General features: G+C 56.0%; 1 protein-coding gene across 1 annotated transcript in view; it reads right to left on the reverse strand.

Moving 5' to 3' along the window:
- FOXO6 (forkhead box O6) overlaps window positions 1-8,070 on the reverse strand; it is a 96,629-nt gene extending 88,559 nt beyond the window's left edge. Inside the window, exon 1 of the mRNA XM_037881921.2 lies at window positions 6,594-8,070. Within this exon, the coding sequence (XP_037737849.1) occupies window positions 6,594-7,445 (852 nt within the window). The 5' untranslated portion in view covers window positions 7,446-8,070. The remainder of the gene's footprint in view (window positions 1-6,593) is intronic.
- Between the last annotated feature and the right edge of the window lie 9,960 nt (window positions 8,071-18,030).

Here is an 18,030-nt window from a genome sequence, read left to right on the forward strand (position 1 = left end):
GCTTCAGAGTAGCAGCCGTGTTAGTCTGTATTCGCAAAAAGATTCGCAAAAATAAATTGGTTCGTCTCTAAGGTGCCACAAGTCCTCCTTTTCTTTTCACTGGATGAAAGGGGCTCCAGGAGGGGAGGGGAAATGTGCTCTCATTATTCGGCTGCTCCAGCAGCTGTTCCCACCCTGAGGCTCAGGTAGGGGCAGAACACTGCTCCTGAGCAGTCTGTCATCTCCCCTGCAGGCTCCCAGATAGACCAGCCAAACTCAAATCCCTGTGCACTGTGCTTGCATTCTCTCACTGCAGGGGCAAAGCCCACTCAGCCTTCCCCCAAGGACACGGAAACGATCACCCTGCGCTGGGGAAGGCTGTGCACAGCCATGTGTCAGGTCCAGGTATGGGGCAGGAGGAAACGGCTGTGAATGCTAAAGATAGGGCGACCAAACAGCAAGCGTGAAAAATCGGGACAGGGGATGGGGGGGGAGGTAATAGGAGCCTATATAAGAAAAAGACCCCAAAATCAGGACTGTCCCTATAAAATCAGGACATCTGGTCACCCTAGCTAAAGAATGCCCAGGGCCAACCAAGGAGCAGTGTGTGTGCAGGAGAGATTCCCAAAGATACCCACCTTCCCTTTAGTCGCCATACGCTGCAGGTTGGCCCTGAAAGACATATTCAAATCCTGGAGAGCCCCCTTCCGAACAATAGCTCTGCCGAGCACCAGGCATGGCTGTGTGTGGTTGTGGGGAGGAGAAATGCTGCATGTCTAGTGATGAGAGCAGAGTAGGAATCAGGTTTGCTGTGCTCTGTTGCTAGCTCCAAAAGGGGTTAAAGTAGGAGCTCCTGGTTCGGTTTTTGGCTCTGAGAGGAAGGCCGGTCTAGCAGTTAGAACAGGAGCCCTGCACTTCTGTTCCTGGCTCTGGATGGGGGGGGCGGTGTCCAGTGGGCAGAGAAGGTCAGGAGTCAGGATTTGGCTCCCAGTTCTAGCACTGAGTAGCCTGGGGCAAGTCACCCAGGAAATGAGGCTAGAGCTACCCCTTTGCACAGCAGCCTCACCCTCGCTCAGGGCAATGCACTGGGATCATGACACTTGCACAGGGAGCTAATTAAAGGCAAAGCCCTGTTATCCAAGACCCCCGTCCAACACTCCTGTCAGTAATGAAACACTTTAAAGCCAGGGTGCCTCTCCCAGGCTTGGCGCAGGAGGAGAAGAGCAGCCTCCGCAGGCTCTGCAATGAGCAGCTCATTACTACAAGCTTGTCTGCCCCCTACTTCAGTTACATCCACTGCCAGCACTGGTACCAGGTGAGGGGGCATTCAGGGGAGCGTAGCACCGTTAGCACCGTGGAGGGGGCTGTGCATCGAGGGGAGGGCATTCCCAGGGAGCCAGGCTTGGCTCTGCTGGGGCAGGTTGGGGAGGAAGGCAGCTGTACTGCAGGCCGGGGATAGGGACCAGACAGGACAGTGTGAGGGGCGAGGCTTAGAAAGCAGGGCGCAGACAGAGGCTGTCACTGCGTGGTGTGTACTTCGGCCTTTCAGCAGCTCCCTCCCAGCCCCCGCTCACATCCACAGATTAAAAGGGCAGAACCTGTCTTTATTTCAGGGAGAAGGCTGAGGAGAGAAACGCCGTGCCAGCTCAGAGCACCGGGCCAGGCCAGGCTCCCTGCTGCGCTACGTGGGGTGCTGCAAGTGAGACAGCAGGTCTGGCATTAAAGCCTTGGCACGCTGGCACTTCACAGGGATTGCACACCAACACACCCCCTACCCCCAGTTCAGTTGTGGCTGCTGCTGGACACGCAGGACTCATTGATCCCAGCCAAGAAAGCCCAACGGCCTGGCTTAGCTCCATGGCAGCCTTGCTTCTTTGGCTGCTGGAGAAAAAGAGAAAGCGGTCCCCTCCGGTGCACACAGGGATCAGCGGGGGAGCACAGGACAGAGGTTCAGCAAACACCACGGGAAGGACAGGGAGACCAAAGGGGTACTTAGCACATCAATCCAAAGCCCGCAGGGGCTGCTACAGGCCCCCCCAACAGCAAACACAGGCAGGGAATGTGGGTCCAGAGTGCCCTGATACAGACAGGGAGAGAGCCATGTACCCACACAGGGCTCCTGGAAACCCTTCTCTTCCCAAATTCACAAGGGCCGTCTGCCCCAGGGAATGCTGTGTCAGGACCCGCACAGAGGTGCTCTGCTGCATTCACGCTCGCTATGGGGCCTTCCCGCTAAGTGTGCGGCACTGGGAACTGGGCAGGCGGCTTGCCGACAGCGGTTCTTGTGTGGGAGGCGGCAGACACGGTCTGAATGTCACCGGGAGGCTGCAGGAGACGAGTCGTTACTAACTGCAGCTGTGCCACATTGCAGACAAACCCTTCTGCTCTCAGCCCAGGCAAGAGGCACAGAATCGCCGCTCGCCATCAGCCAGTGCGGGGACCACCTGCCATCCACGGGGACGGGTCCCCTCTGGCCAAGGCCCTCGAAGCAAATTGCACTCACCCCCCCATCCCTTTACCAAATCCTCTGGGTCATGGAAGGCACCCGGCTGCCTGGGATTCCTTGGCCAAGCAGGGCGGATAGGTTTGCCCAGACAAAATGCCTACTAATGTCCAATAATGGCTGAGCACCTGACAGATCCTTTGTTCCTGCCTCCTTCCCCAGCTGCAGCAGCAGCGTCCCGAGCAGGAGTCCACACTCCTGCAGGCATGCCCTATGCTCCTCGGAGCAGAGCTGGGAGAGGCCCCAGCAGAACTTCTCCTCTCCAAGTGCACGATCCTCTCTTCTCCCTCAAGGCAGGTGCTAGGGCTCTAGACCCCATCCTGGCTCCAACCATGCTCCCAGCTTCGCTGCAGCATTCTGGGTTCCACTGGCTCCTTGCCTGCGTTATCCCCCCCGCACCCCCAATCATCTCTGTGGCCATAGCATCCACCTCAAATGGGGAGCAGTGTGAGGGGAGGGGGAGGACCAGCAGCCACATCTGGCCAGGTGAGTCACTCTTTCCCAGCTTGCATGCCTGTCTCAGGGTGTCATTCCCCAGGGAGAACATGGTCCCACAAGGAGGCGGTGCTCCAGATGAAGCCCCTTTCATGCAAAACACTTGATGAAATCAGCGATCCCCCTCAGGGCTGGCAGCTACCCAACACAATCTTTGCTCCCTGGCTCCACATGCTGCTACTAAGGTGCACACGGTGCTGTGAGGGTACGTGGCCCTCTCCAGAAGGTAGGTGAGAGACCCTCCCTGCCCCAAAGGGCAGATAAGGAGATGCTCTCCAGTCTCTGGGTGGGGAACGGAAGCAGCAGCGCAAGCTGCATCATGCACAAGTGCTCCCTAGTGGATGCTTCCGAGCAGCACCAGCCCATCATGCTATGAAGTTGTCTGGTCTCTTAGCCGTGGGCTGCAGCGGGGCCGTGACGTACAGACAACAAGGTGCACTGGAGGGAATGCTGGGGATGGTCCCAGTTCTGACACACCTGCTCTCCAGACAGGAAACCCCTTAGCACTCACCCTGTCCGAGGCTGGGCTGCGAAAGCAACAGCCACATTCAAGCCCTTACTGCTGCAAGGCCAAAGCTGCTGCTCATCCCGACTTCACGGTTGCAAGCCCAGCCCTATTACCGGCTCCACCCTGGTGGTTTGTGGAGTGCCCTTGCCAAGGCTCTTCCACTGTGCTCATCTGAATCCTCAACCCTCTCAGTCTCCTTCTAGTGAGGTCATAGTTTGCAAACTTGCCCACCCCTCACCACTGATCCCACCCTCCCCAAGCCCCCTTCTCCCCTCCCACCACAGCAATAACAAGAATCCTTTATCCTTCCAGGAGACCATATATCTGGAGATCATACAGCATTTTTTACACTCGTTAAATAACACAACATCCCAGAGAGCTGACAAGGGATAGGAAGGGAATCTCTTTACCCACTACTGAAATGCAACCACCTCTGGGGTGGAACGTGGCAGCTGCCTAAGAGCACCCAATAACATTTCAGTTCCCCAAGGAAGCCCAGCACTCACAACCTCCAGTGATGGAATTTTGTGGCTCTCTAAATGACTACCACTCAGACACCTTTCCAGTGTGGGACACATTTTCCCAGCCACCTTGTGCTGTCTCTGGCCCCTCCCAGTCCCTTGATACTTCAGTGGGTGTGTCTGCCACCAGTCCCTAAGCACTGATTTCATGTGTTCTTTGGTCAGAGTGCCCCACGTACTAATTCAGCTACAATTTTCTTCTTTACAGTGGAAGCTTCTACTGGGCACGTGTCTGTAAAATGGTCTCATTCTCCTCTGTTCTATTTAGGCTCCTTCTCCATGAGGATAGCCCTGAGGTTAAAGCACTGGACTGGGACTCAGGAGATCTAAGTTTGATTCCGGGCTCTGCTACACACTCCGTGTACCAGCGTGAGCAAGTCACTGCCTCTCTCTGGAGGGTGGGGATAACAATTCTCCTTTTGTCTGTCATGGCTACGTAAAGCATAAGCTCTCTGGGGCAGAGCCCATCTACGCAACCCCTAGCACAATGGGGCATGTTCTCAGTGGGGACCTCAGGGACTTTGCTAATACAAGTGACCACCATACTATCTGCACACCTACGCTGCTGGAGTTAGTTCTTCACAAAGGTCTCACAGCAGCCAGGGACATCCCCTGGGGACGGAGCAGGCCCGCCTCCAAGTCATTAGGGGGAAGCGGGGGTAGGCTCAGCACGGACAGAAATGGGCACAGCTCCTCCTGACCCCAATGGGAGCTGGGTTCGCTAATGCCAGGACAGAGTTTGGCCCATATCCCACAGCAGCCCTGGTATTAATGAACACACTGCTTGTTACCCACTAATCACACTGGAGGTGACAGGGTTTAGGGGAGGGGTTAAGGGAAACCACCTCCTAGTTTATGGACACCATCTAGACACAAGGCAATCGCTCCGCTCTGCCAAGTGTTGCTAACATGAGGTGTGTCTCCAAGTGGCAGTCATTTTGTAAAAGTGCCCTTTCCGACTGGGCAGGGTGCTGTGACAGAGACAACGCCTCCGCTGGCAGGTGCGACTGAGCTCAGCACAGCCTCTCCCCCACCGCTTGGCTCCAGGAGTGCCCGTGTAACAGCTCCACGGGAAAACACAGTAAGAGGGGAATCGATGGGTGCTGACAGAAATATTTAACAAACCAAAGGCAACAGCCTGCCAGTGAAACCAAATCCAGAGAGCAGAGGGCTGTGTGCGCGCACATGAGGGGAGGGAAGCACAGCACCTTCCGAGGGGAAAGACCTCTGTGCCTACTTTCCCCTCACCACGCTGCAAGAGTTAAATCCTGATCTGCCCAAGACTCACACATGTACAGCGAAAGGAGCCTCACAAAGCCATTTCTCTGGAGCTCACCTGTCTGTGGAGAGCCGTCTGCCTCGCTGCCGTCAGACAATTAGCAAGGCGACATCTCTCTGGGCAAACCAGGCAAATTTAGCTCTCCAACTGTAGGACGGGACTCCCCTAATCTCACTTTACTGACCACACAACAGAAGCACATTATGCTGCTGGGCAAATCCCAATTGTCCATGTAACCTCCCCATACTCACTCGCTCGCACCACAGTGCTGGGGATTGGCAGCACTGTAATTAATAATGCTCCAATGCTCACGTGTGGCAGGCAAAGACGGCTTACAGCACAGCACCAATTTTTATCCTGACAGACCGGGAGCCAAGACCGCTGTCACATGTCTGACTCCAGCTCTGCTGGCCACTAGCCCGGCCAGCATCTGAAAGAGGTGAGCCAGTCACTTCTCATGCGATAAAGTAGACATGGATTTCTCCCCTCTCCCCCAGACCTCTTGTTCTCAGACTCCTTCCTCTAAAATGCAACCCAAGAACAAAGATGTATAACATAACCACATGGAAAAAAGGGAGGGAAGGGGCAAATCTCTGGTGTCATTCATCTGAATCAGGTTTCAATTAACACCAGCAGGAGACAGAGTCCTGCACACACAAGCACCTCCCTGCTTCTGCTGCCCAGGGTCCTTTCCAGGGGGGCAGGTGCACGGGCAGTTATAACACAGCGGCAGCAAGAACTCAGTGCGAGAATGATCCCTCGCCAGCTTTCAGGAAGGGGGAGGGCCATTCAAAATGGGTGAACAGGTGAACGGGAGCTGCTGTAGACAAGTTAGCCCGGTAGGGATCTCCCTGCTAACACACACAAGGCAACAGGAACCTCTTCTCTCTCCCACCCTAGAGAAGCTGGGAAAACTTGCTGCTCCCCTGTATGCAGATGCACAAATGTGGATGGGAAATCTCTCCCAGCCCAGCTCCAGGTAAAACCAGAGCTCTGGTCAAATAGATCAAGCTGCCCGTCCCCTAACCACACATGCACTGATATGGCCCCAGCCTCTGACCACATGCATCGCCTTAATGAAACTCCGCTCACAAGCAGGGACCTAGCAGGTATTTCTGATGGTACAGAGAGAGAAACTTGTCCGCTCCCCGCTTGGAAATGGGCAGCTGCAAGCGCAGCCCCTGACCACACAGATTAATTCAACGCAGCCTCTCTGGTCGCACACAGGGATTTAAATTAAACTTGGCTGGCGCCTGGGGGCAGGGAGGCGCGGGCACCGCTCTGGCCCCAGGCGGGGGCTGTACGTACCTTCCAGCCGGCAGAGCTGTTGCTGTCTCCTTTATCCTTAAAGTAGGGGACGTATCTGACCATCCAGTCGTAGATCTGGGACAAGGTGAGCCGCTTCTCCGGGGAGCTCTCGATGGCCTTGGTGATGAGGTCCGCGTAGGACAGGTTGCCCCAGGCATTGCGCCGCGAGTTCTTCGCCTTGCGGAGCTGTCCAACATCCGCCCCCAGCGAAGGCAGCGCCGAAGCGGCTTTGCGATCCGCCACGGCTCCCGTGTTCTCCGAGCCCTCTGCCGCTCCGCCGGCCGCGGGAGCCCGGGAGCCACCGGCTGCCGCCGCGCCTCCGTCCTCCTCCTCCCCGGGGAAGTCGGGGTGAGGCAGCGGCCAGGTGCAGGAACGGGGCCGGCTCTGGGGTTCAAAATCCGGGTCGATTTCAACCTGATGCGCCTGCCGCTTCTCTTCCATGTTCCCCCCGCTCCGCCTCCCCCGCGGAGTCACGGCAGGGTTCCGCACGGCCGGGGAGAGGGAGAGACGGCGGGGAGCCGACCGGGGCGAGCGCTCACGGGAGAGGCAGGGGCGGGGGAGGACGCCAGCCCCCGGGCCGACCCTGGAGTGCAGCGGGGCGGGGAGAAGAGGCCCGGCAGCGGGGAGAGGACGCACAGCAGTCCGAAGCCGAGCGCCGGCACCTAGGAGGCAGCTGGCCCCAGCCCCATGGCAGCCCGCAGCAGTGTAACGCGAGAGCTCAGATGGGGGGCTGCACGATGGGGGCTCCCGAGGCAGGGAGGGGCGCGGAGCTCCCCCGCACGGAACGGCCCCAGTGCCGGGGGGCTCAGCCAGAGGCGCATGGCGGGCGGGGGCCGGCGAGGGCGGCTGCATCCATCGGGGCCAGGCTGGGGAGCGAGGGAGGCTGTTCAGTCAGCAACAGATGCTCGGGAGCCCGGGCGGCGAGCGGCAGCGGAGCCCTGCCGGACGGGCAACGGGAAGGCTGCGGGCAAGTCCGGGGATCCCAGCGGCCAGCGGGGCAAGTAACAGGGCAGCCTGCGCGCTGAGCCCGGCTCCGCCTGCCCTGGGCACGGAGAGGCGGCGAGGGCAGGGCGCGGCGGCCGGCTCCTCACGGCTGGGCGGCCCGCTCCCCGGCAGGTGGGCGGCAGGGCGGCGGAGCCCAGGCGGGCATGCTCCGGCCGCACGCACCTGGCAGCGGCCGGCTCCCGGCCCGGGACTGGCGGATCCCGCCGCCTGCTTCGCCGACTGGGCAGAAGTGGCGGCCAGCGCAGGCGAGCCGAGAGCGGCCAAGCAGCGCGGCTCGGCGGCACACGCCCCGCACCTAGCACCTGCCGGCGCCGCGGGCCCCCGCTCCGCGCTGCGCCTCCCCCGCGGCCGCCGCCCTGGGCTGGCGCCGCCTCTCTCCCGGGACGGGGCCGGACGGACCCATGCTGAGCCGGCGGCTGCCCCTGTCCTCTGCGCCCTGCCCCGCGCCGCCACCGCACCGCAGCGCCCGCCACCGCAGCCGCCGCACCTCCGGGGGGCGGGGCCAGCGGCGGGCCTGGCCCCGCCCCTCGGCCCCTCCCCTGGGCCAGCGCCGGGGCGGGGCGGGGCGCCCTGCGGGGGACTCCCGCCTCCACCAGCGACCCGCCCCACCCCCGCTCCAACCTCCTGTCCCTCCCCCCCAAACAACCGCCCCACCCCCCGCTCCAACCTCCTGCCCCTTCCCAGCCCCCACAACCGCCCCACGCCAACCTCCCGCCCCTCCTCCCCACAACCACCCCACGCCACCTCCTGCCCCTTCATCGCCCCCACACAACCGCCCCACCCCCGACGCCAATCTCCTGCCCCTCCCCCCACACAACCACCCCACCCCAACCTCCTGCCCCTCCCCCCCACAACCGCCCCACCCCCCAAGCCAACCTCCTGCCCCTTCCCCCACAACCGCCCCACCCCCCACGCCAACCTCCTGCCCCTCCCCCCACACAACCACCCCACCCCAACCTCCTGCCCCTCCCCCCACAACTGCCCCACCCCCTACGCCAACCTCCTGCCCCTCCCCCACACACAACTGCCCCACCCCCCACACCAACCTCCTGCCCCTCCCCCCACACAACCACCCCACCCCAACCTCCTGCCCCTTCCCCCACAACTGCCCCACCCCCCACGCCAACCTCCTGCTCCTCCCCCCACACAACTGCCCCACCCCCCACGCCAACCTCCTGCCCCCCCCACACAGCCGCCCCACCCCCCACGCCAACCTCCTGCCCCCCCAACACACACAACCGCCCCATCCCCCCACGCCAACCTCCTGCCCCTCCCCCACAACCGCCCCACCCCCACGCCAACCTCCTGCCCCTCCCCCCACACTACCGCCCCACCCCCCACGCCAACCTCCTGCCCCGCCCCCTCCCCTCCCAGAACTGCCCCAACCTGCCCCATCCCCCTTCCTTCGCGCCAACCTCCTGCCCCCACCCAGAACTGCCCCGCCCCCGGGCGGGCTCATGGGCCTAGAGGGCGCGAGCTATTCCCCCTCCCGCCCATAGTACCGCGGCCGAACCGACCGCCCCCTTCTCATTGGAAGGACGCGGCACAGGCCCCGCCCATCGCGCCTTCCCATTGGCCCGATCGGAAGCCAGCTAACGGGGCGGGGCAGACAAGCCTCGCGCGCAAAGGGTTTCCGCCCACCAATGACGTCAGGCCAGCGGCTGCATCTGTGAGTAACCCAGGGCAACAGAGTTTCAGAGCCAGTCAGCGCGAGGCCACAGCCACCGCCACGCCCTGGCGCTACGGCCCCGCCCATTGCCCCGCCCCATAGTCTCCCGCCCGCGTCCTACAGAGTCCCGCCCACACAGAACCCCCGAGCCGCACAGACCCCGCCCACACACCAACGCTGCCGTCTGCCTTAAAGCTCCGCCCATAGCCACAAAGCTCCGCCCACTCACTGAAAAGCCACGTTTCCCGACGAACACATAGCCCCGCCCCCACAAGCCCCGCCCTCCCTGCGCCGAGCGCCCCGCGATTGCCCACTGAGCCCCGCCCTCCCCCCACCAAGCCCCGCCCACACCCAATGGGGGGAGGGGTCAGGTGGCGGGTATCTGGGGGCCTGTCCAATGGGGTGGAGGGGTCAGGTGGCGGGTATCTGGGGGCCTGTCCAATGGGGGGGAGGGGTCAGGTGGCGGGTATCTGGGGGCCTGTCCAATGGGGGGGAGGGGTCAGGTGGCAGGTATCTGGGGGCTTGTCCAATGGGGGGAGGGGTCAGGTGGCAGGTATCTGGGGGCTTGTCCAATGGGGGGAGGGGTCAGGTGGCAGGTATTTGGGGGCCTGTCCAATGGGGGGGAGGGGTCAGGTGGCAGGTATCTGGGGGCTTGTCCAATGGGGGGAGGGGTCAGGTGGCGGGTATCTGGGGGCCTGTCCAATGGGGGGGAGGGGTCAGGTGGCGGGTATCTGGGGGCCTGTCCAATGGGGGGGAGGGGTCAGGTGGCGGGTATCTGGGGGCCTGTCCAATGGGGGGAGGGGTCAGGTGGCGGGTATCTGGGGGCCTGTCCAATGGGGGGGAGGGGTCAGGTGGCGGGTATCTGGGGGCCTGTCCAATGGGGGGAGGGGTCAGGTGGCGGGTATCTGGGGGCCTGTCCAATGGGGGGGAGGGGTCAGGTGGCGGGTATCTGGGGGCCTGTCCAATGGGGGGAGGGGTCAGGTGGCGGGTATCTGGGGGCCTGTCCAATGGGGGGAGGGGTCAGGTGGCGGGTATCTGGGGGCCTGTCCAATGGGGGGAGGGGTCAGGTGGCGGGTATCTGGGGGCCTGTCCAATGGGGGGAGGGGTCAGGTGGCAGGTATCTGGGGGCAGTAATAATGAGTCCGTGTTTACGAGCGGGGCACGTGACAGGCGCAGTGGCAATCCCCAGGCAGCGCAGACTGGCCACGGGGCTTGGCCCATGAGACACGAAGGATCCGCTGGGAATTCCCGGGAGTGCCCGCCCACATCAGGAGGCCCCTCCCCCAGCCTAAGGGGAGGAGTCACTAGATCCAAGGTTCAAATAAAGTCGGGGGACAACAAATGACAAAGCAGGAACAGGAGTGAGGGTTATAGGGTCAAACGCAGGGAGCCAGAGGGGGTCACCAAGCAGAAAACCCCAGACAGTGCCCACTGCTCCTCGAAAGCGCCCAAGGACCCAATGGAGGAACTCTGCCAGGATACGGGATCTAAGGGAGGAGCAGAAATAGGCCCCACAGTCGCAGAGCACCTCCCCATCCAACAACTTCCTGCTGGTATGGTGGATGGCCACCTTGGCCAGTGCCAGGAGGAGGTCTCACGACTTCATGGGGCCGTGGATGGGGGAGTGGGTATGAATCAGGAAGTGTGTGGAAAAGTGCAGCCAGAATCTTAAGGAGAAGGTTCTGAAGGAGTCAGAAAAGGGGCTGTAGCCTGGCACACTCAAGAAAGATGTGTGCCATGGTCTCCTCACGCCACAGAAGGGGCAGGTGTCAGGGAATGGGGTGAACTGCGCCAAGTACACTCCCATGCTCACGGCTTTGTGAAGGAGCGGCCAACTAATATCCCCAGAGGGCCATGGGATCAAGGTGGAGTACAGGCTGGCCCACCAGGGTTCCTCACCTCCACAGACGGTAGCATGTCCCACCACGTGGTGTCGGGGCGGGACACGAGGGTGAGGAAATGAAAGGCGTGGAGCATGAGTGCACACAGCTGTTCCCTTGGCACAGTTTGAAAATGGACCAGCTGCAAGTCACGCAGCCAGATCAGGTTATATAGAAGGAGCAGCTGGGGCTTGTGGGGTGGGGGCCCAATGACAAGATCCGGAGGATCAGGGCTGAGGGGTGGGCAGGGAACACCCTCCTGCAGGACCCGCTCAAGGAAGGCCCGAGAGGCAGACGATAAAGCTGCCCTCACCTCCTGGAGTATGTGCTGTGGGGTACGAGGGGTGGATAGCCCCATGCGCTGGCCAATCCCCCACCCCGGGATCCACCCAGTCCCCCCAGTTGTAGTCCAGGAGATCTCCAATCCTGGTGGTACCTGCCAGGACCAACCTCTGGCACACCAAGGGGGACTCCGCCCACTGCGTTGTAACCATTAAATCAATTGTTTGCCTTTTCCCCGTACCCATGAGGCTGGCTCAGCACCCTTAGCCGAAAGGCCTGGCCATGCTGCAGGTGGCTGCATTTCACTGCAGCTGGACGAGCATAGTTTGTAATGTGCCGTAGCATCTTTTGAGATGAAAGACTCTTTATACTGGGACCTGCCAATGAAAGTGCTCTGTAAGAGCTCAATATTCTTATTATATAGATGCTCATTATAAATTATTATTATAAGAATAATCCCTTGTGATATTTTTTGTTGTCTGAAATCTAAAATTAATTGTTTTCTCTCTCAGCATTTTCTCAGAATCTTAGAACAAGAGACTGAAAAGTCCTTTAGGCAGAGATCCATGCCTCCAGAGACCAGGGCAGGATTGATTTCTGGAGCATATTCCTCATGACACTGTCCAACCTAGTTTTAAATAGCCCAAACAATGGAGTTTCCACGACTTCCGTCAGGCAGACTGTTCCACCTAGTGCACTGCAGTGTTAGGAAGTTTTCTTGATATTCAGCATAATTTTTCCCTTTGTCTCTGTTACTGGTTCTACCCATCAGAGCCCCCTACACAATATCTGCTCCCTCCACTTTGAATTGCTGATGGAATGATACTACATTTGTTTAACAGCATGTGGAATTTGTAAGCTGTCTGTTTATACCTCAGATCAGAGCACTGCCCAGCTCCAGTGGTGATGCTGCCAGGCATTTGTGTCTGTATTCCAGATCAGCCCAAAGGAAACACCACTGAGCTTTGGGCATGTTTGAAACCTGGCCCCAGAGCCATATCGTGTAAACAAGCCCATATTTTTAAAATGGAGTGAACTAAACCCCCAGACCTGAATGCCCCCAAACCTTTGCGGGTGGTGGAACCCAGATCTGGATTCAAATTGTGCAGCTTCGATGCCTCTCTCATCTGGGATTATATTTTTATAAGGTCACATGACTGATTACGTAATGCTTCTAGGGCCGGAACACATTAATGTGGCTAAATGCATATATCAGTTCTGAGGGAGCTCTTGGGAAGTTTTGATCTCATTATTTTGGCTGCACAAATGAGAAGTGTCTGTGAGGCCTGGTCTACACTGAGTGGCATAGTTGAGCAGACCTAACCCCAGCATAGGCAGCACTAGGTCGATGGAAGAATTCTTCCGTCAACCTAACTACTACCTTCCTGGGATGTGGATTACCTATGCTGATGGGAGATAGGATAGGTAGTGTCTATACTGAAGTGCTACAGCAGTGCAGCTGTTTCGCTGTAGCATTTCAAGTGTAGATAAGCCCTGAGTAACATAACCCCAAATAAAATAAACTACCTCACCTGCCTTACCCCTCTAATATCCAGGAAACACCATGACTACAGCAACGCCGCATGTAACCCCAAATAACAGTCTGGCTTCTTGTGGCATCCAAATGCAGCTATTCAAAAATCAGGCCCCCAAAATGAGGAGATTGACTTAAAAATTAATACATTTGGGGTCTATTTGCTTTCTGGTTCTGGACCCACTAGGCCACATTGGGTCAAGTTTTCAAGCTTTTCTCTAAAAAAGAAAAGGAGTACTTGTGACGCCTTAGAGACTAACCAATTTATTTGAGCATAAGCTTTCGTGAGCAACAGCTCACTTCATCGGATGCATACTGTGGAAAATACAGAAGAGGTATACACACAGACCATGAAAAAATGGGTGTTTATCACTACAAAATGTTTTCTCTCCCCCCATCCCACTCTCCTGCTGGTAATAGCTTATCTAAAGTGATCACTCTCCTTACAATGTGTATGATAATCAAGGTGGGCCATTTCTAGCACAAATCCAGGTTTTTCTCTGTAACCAGGAGAGCTGGAAACTTACGTGTCTTTTAGATGGAAGCTGAAAGTCTCCTGTAGTCATGGAGCTCAAACTTTAAGACAAACATCGCTAGAGCTGCAATGCTGAGGAGGCCTGATTTTAGTCTCACATAACTCCATTTGCTTCAATGGGGTTTCTACTCATTTACACATGAGTGCATGACAGTGTGCATGGTTTATTTGGGGGAATGTAGGGGAGGTACATTATTTCCCCATTGCTTACTCCCCCAGCCCAAGAAGAAGCTGGATGCAGCTCCTTCCAGAGTCCTTTCTTATATTATCGGCTAAGCGTGTGCTCCCAGGGGCCCAGATCCAAGCTGGGCACCCAGGTGTTTGAGCTGCTGGGACGCTCTGCTCAGCCGCTCGTTGCTGCAGGCTGGCCTTTTGCCAGAACAGCTGGAGGGCTAGCCCCAGCCAGGTGCGAACGGTGTGCGCTCTGCACATGCAATCTTGCCTGTTCACAGCCATCCAGCTCCAGATCCTTTGTGCTGCCAAGCAGGGGTGGATTGAGGACACAGAGGGAGTGGCAGCCCTTTTGAATGCCAAGCACCTGCACTGGAGAAGGGCCAAACTCCCAGCAGAGCCAGGGCCTCTAAGAAGCCAAGCAAGCACAAACGGAGACATATGGAACTGCCAAAAGCCAAACTGAGTTGGACCTTGCAAAAGAAATTAAAACCAATAGTAAAAGGCTCTTTAGCCATATGAATAAAACGAAAACAAGGAAAGACAAAGTGGGACGGCTCAGCACTGAGGATGGAGTGGAGATTAAAGAAAATCTAGGCATGGCCCAACACCTAAACAAATACTTTGCCTCAGTTTTTAATAAGGGTAATGAAGAGCATAGGGATAGTGGCAGGGTGGTTAATGGGAACTAGGATATGCAAGTAGAAATTACCACATCAGAGGTAGAAGCCAAACTCTAGCAGTTTAATGGGACCAAATTGAGGGACACAGATAATCTCCATCCAAGAATATTAAGGGAACTGGCTCAAGAAATTGCAAGTCCAATAGCAAGGATTTTTAATGAATCCGTAAACTTGGGGGTCATGCCGTATGACTGGAGAATTGCAAATATTGTAACTGTATCTAAGAAAAGGGGGAAAGTGATCCAGGAAACTACAGGCCTGTTCGTTTGACCTCAGTTGTATGCAAGATCTTAGAATAAATTTGAGAAGGAGTAGTTAAGGACATAGAGGTAAATGGTAATTGGGGTAAAACAATATGATTTTACAAAAGGTAGATTGTGCCAGACCAACCTGATCTATTTGAGAAGATAACTAATTTTCAAGACAAAGGAAATTAAGTAGATCTAATATACCTGGATTTCAGTAAAGCATTTGATACAGTTCCACATGGACAAGTATTACTTAAATTGGAGAAGATGAGGATTAATATGAGAATTGAAAGTTGGGGAAAGAACTGGTTAAAGAGGAGATTACAACAAGTCATGGTGAAAGGCCAGGCTGGAGGGAGGTTACTAGTGGTATTCCTCAGGCATCAGTCTTGGGACTAAAATTATTAACATTTTCATTAATGACCTTGACTCAAAAATTGGGTGTGAGCTAATAAAATTTGCACGACACAAAGTTGGGAGGTATTGCCAATACAGAGGAGGACCGGAATATCATACAAGAAGATTTGATTGACCTTGAAAACTGGAGTAATAGAAATTGGATAAAATGTAATAGTGCAAAGTGCAAAGTCATGCACTTAGGGACTAAACCATAAGAATTTTTGCTATAATCTTGGGATGTATCAGTTGGGAGTGACAGAGGAGGAGAAAGATCTCAGTGTTTTGGTTGATCACAGGATGACTACGAGCCGCCAGTATGATGCAAAAGGCTGATACAATTCTAGGATACACCAGATGAGGCATATCCAGTAGAGACAGGGAAATGTTCCTGCCATTATACAAGGCACTGGTGAGACCTCATCTGGAATAGTGTGTGTGATTCTGGTCTCCTCTGTTTAAGAAGGATGAATTCAAACTGGAACACGTGCAGAGAAGGGCTACTAGACTGATGAGAGGAATGGAAAACTTACCTTACGAGAGGAGACTTAGGGCGTTTGGCTTGTTTAGTATAACAGAATGAAGGCTGAGGGGAGATACTACTGCTCTCAATAAATATATCAGAGGGATAAACACTGGGGGTGGGTGGGTGGGTGGGGGAGTTATTTAAGTCAAGGGCAAATGTTGGCATGAGAACAAATGCATATAAACTGACTATCAACAAGCGTAGGCTTGACATTAGATGAAGGTTTCTAACCATCTGAAGAGTGAAGTTCTGGAACAGCTTTCTAAGGGGGAATAGTGGGGGGCAAAAAATCTAATTTGTTTAAGACTGAGCTTGATAAATTTATGGACGGGATGGTATGATGAGATTGCTGACAATGGCATATGGCCCATCCATGACTGCTATTAGCAAATATTTTGAATGGCCAGTGATGAGACACTACATGGGGAGGGCTCTGAGTTACTACAGAGAATTCTTCCCCAGGTGTCTGGCTGGTGAGTCTTGTCCCCATGTTCAGCATCTAACTGATCACCATATTTGGGGACGGGAAGGAATTTTGCCCCAGATCAGATTGACTGAGACCCTGGGATGTTTCTGCCTTCCTCTGCAGCGTGGGGCATGGGTTATTTGCTAGTATGAACTAGAGTTAATGGTGGGTTCTCTGTAACTTGATATCTTTAAATCATGATTTTAGGACTTCAGTTCTGGGCCTATTGCAGCTGTGAGTGAGTGAGGTTCTGGGCCCTGTAAAGTGCAGGATAGTCCCTTCTGGCCTTAAAGTTTGTGTGTCTGTGAACCCACACTCCATGCTCACAGGAGCTGCCATGGCACTGGTGCCTGTTCGGGAGGATGGGCCAAATCTCCAACCCCCCCCCCCCCCCGACAAGGGGAAAACGAGGATCAGAAGCTGCTGCTCAGGGCCCAGCTGTGCTCACGAAGCCTATGTGTGATTAGCTTCTGCAATGGGTCTCAACAGCTCTTTCTTTGAGTTGTGAGCGCTAAGCTGCCCACATATGTGGACGGGGCAGGAGAGCTGCACACTGCAGAGGATTCTAGGCAGCTGAGCCAGCTTCAGCTTTCAGCACCTGCCCCACTCAGGACCAGCGTGTAGGTATTGGGTGATGATGACTTCCTGATTTACTCGCTCTCCCTGCTCCAGGGAAGCAGATTCCAAAGGTTGAATCTTTGAAAGGTTCCTCCTTATCCACCTCCCTCCTGGCACCAGTGCACACAGGTCTGTCTGGGCTCCCGGGGTGGCGTGGCTGCTCCCCAGTGTAACTGGGCTGGCAACTCGCTGGTGAGCTCACTGGAATGATATGCTGCTGGAATTCACTCAGACACCTGCAATCCAGGCCAAGGTGTGGTTAGTAGCCCTGCTCAAGGAGAGTAGAGATGCCACAGAATACCAGGAAAGGCTGGAGCGTGTATTCAAGGTGTTCCGTGTACTTGTTCCTGTACTGATCAGCAAAGAGCATGGCAAGCCCTCAAATGCCCTGCCAGGGCTCCCTTCCGGGGTTGAGGTGGGCCAGGGGAGTCAGAGAAACCACTCCAGCCCAGCACACCATGCTCATCTGCAGCCACGTGCCCCCTCCCCAACCCTGCACCGTGCTCCCCTCCGCAGCCACATGCTCCTCTCCCCAGCCCTGTACCACGCAAGGCCCTGGCCTTTCTCCCTTCCTTCCCAGCCAGTGGACTGGAGTTGGTGCTAGGAGGAGCACACAGCCTGGTTATGGGGTGAGAGCTAAAGAACAATGGCAGTGAATAATCTGGTGCATTTGTGCACGTAATGAACATTCACTGTACTAAATACAAAACCAAACAGATTCTGTGGGAAAGCAGCATTGAGGTGAGGAAATCAAATGTGGTCAGGAAATGCCAAAAGCTTAACCTTAACACTGCCCCTTTTGTTTGATGCCTCTCTCTTTATATCATTAATCATGAACTATTAGGCGTTACAGTACCACAAAGAACAAATAATAATCTGCATTAAAATGATACCCCAGATTGCTGCTGGGATTGAACCTGAGATCTCTGAACATAGGCACCTACACCTTGAGCTAAGGGCTTGGTTCTCTTTGTAGGGTTACCCAGGCACACACTTCATGCTGTGGTCCACTTGACCCACTTGCAGACCCTTCCTGTGCTTGCATGAGTAATATCAGTGGACCAATATACGAAAAGTTGGATATGAGTCAGCAGTGTGCCCTTGTTGCCAAGAAGGCCAATGGCATATTGGGCTGCATTAGTAGGAGCATTGCCAGCAGCTCAAGGGAAGTGATTATTCCCTTCTATTCGGCACTGGGGAGGCCACATCTGGAGTATTGCATCAAGTTTTGGGGCCCCCACTACAGAAAAGATGTGGACAAATTGGAGAGAGTCCAGTGGAGGGCAATGACAATGATTAGGGGGCTGGGGCACATGACTTATGAAGAGAGGCTGAGGGAACTGGGCTTATTTAGTCTGCAAAAGAGAAGAGTGAGGCGGGATTTGATAGCAGCCTTCAACTACCTGAAGGGGGGTTCCAGAGGA

Source organism: Chelonia mydas, chromosome 19, assembly GCF_015237465.2.
Source record: "Chelonia mydas isolate rCheMyd1 chromosome 19, rCheMyd1.pri.v2, whole genome shotgun sequence".
NCBI classification, from domain to species: Eukaryota; Metazoa; Chordata; order Testudines; family Cheloniidae; genus Chelonia; species Chelonia mydas.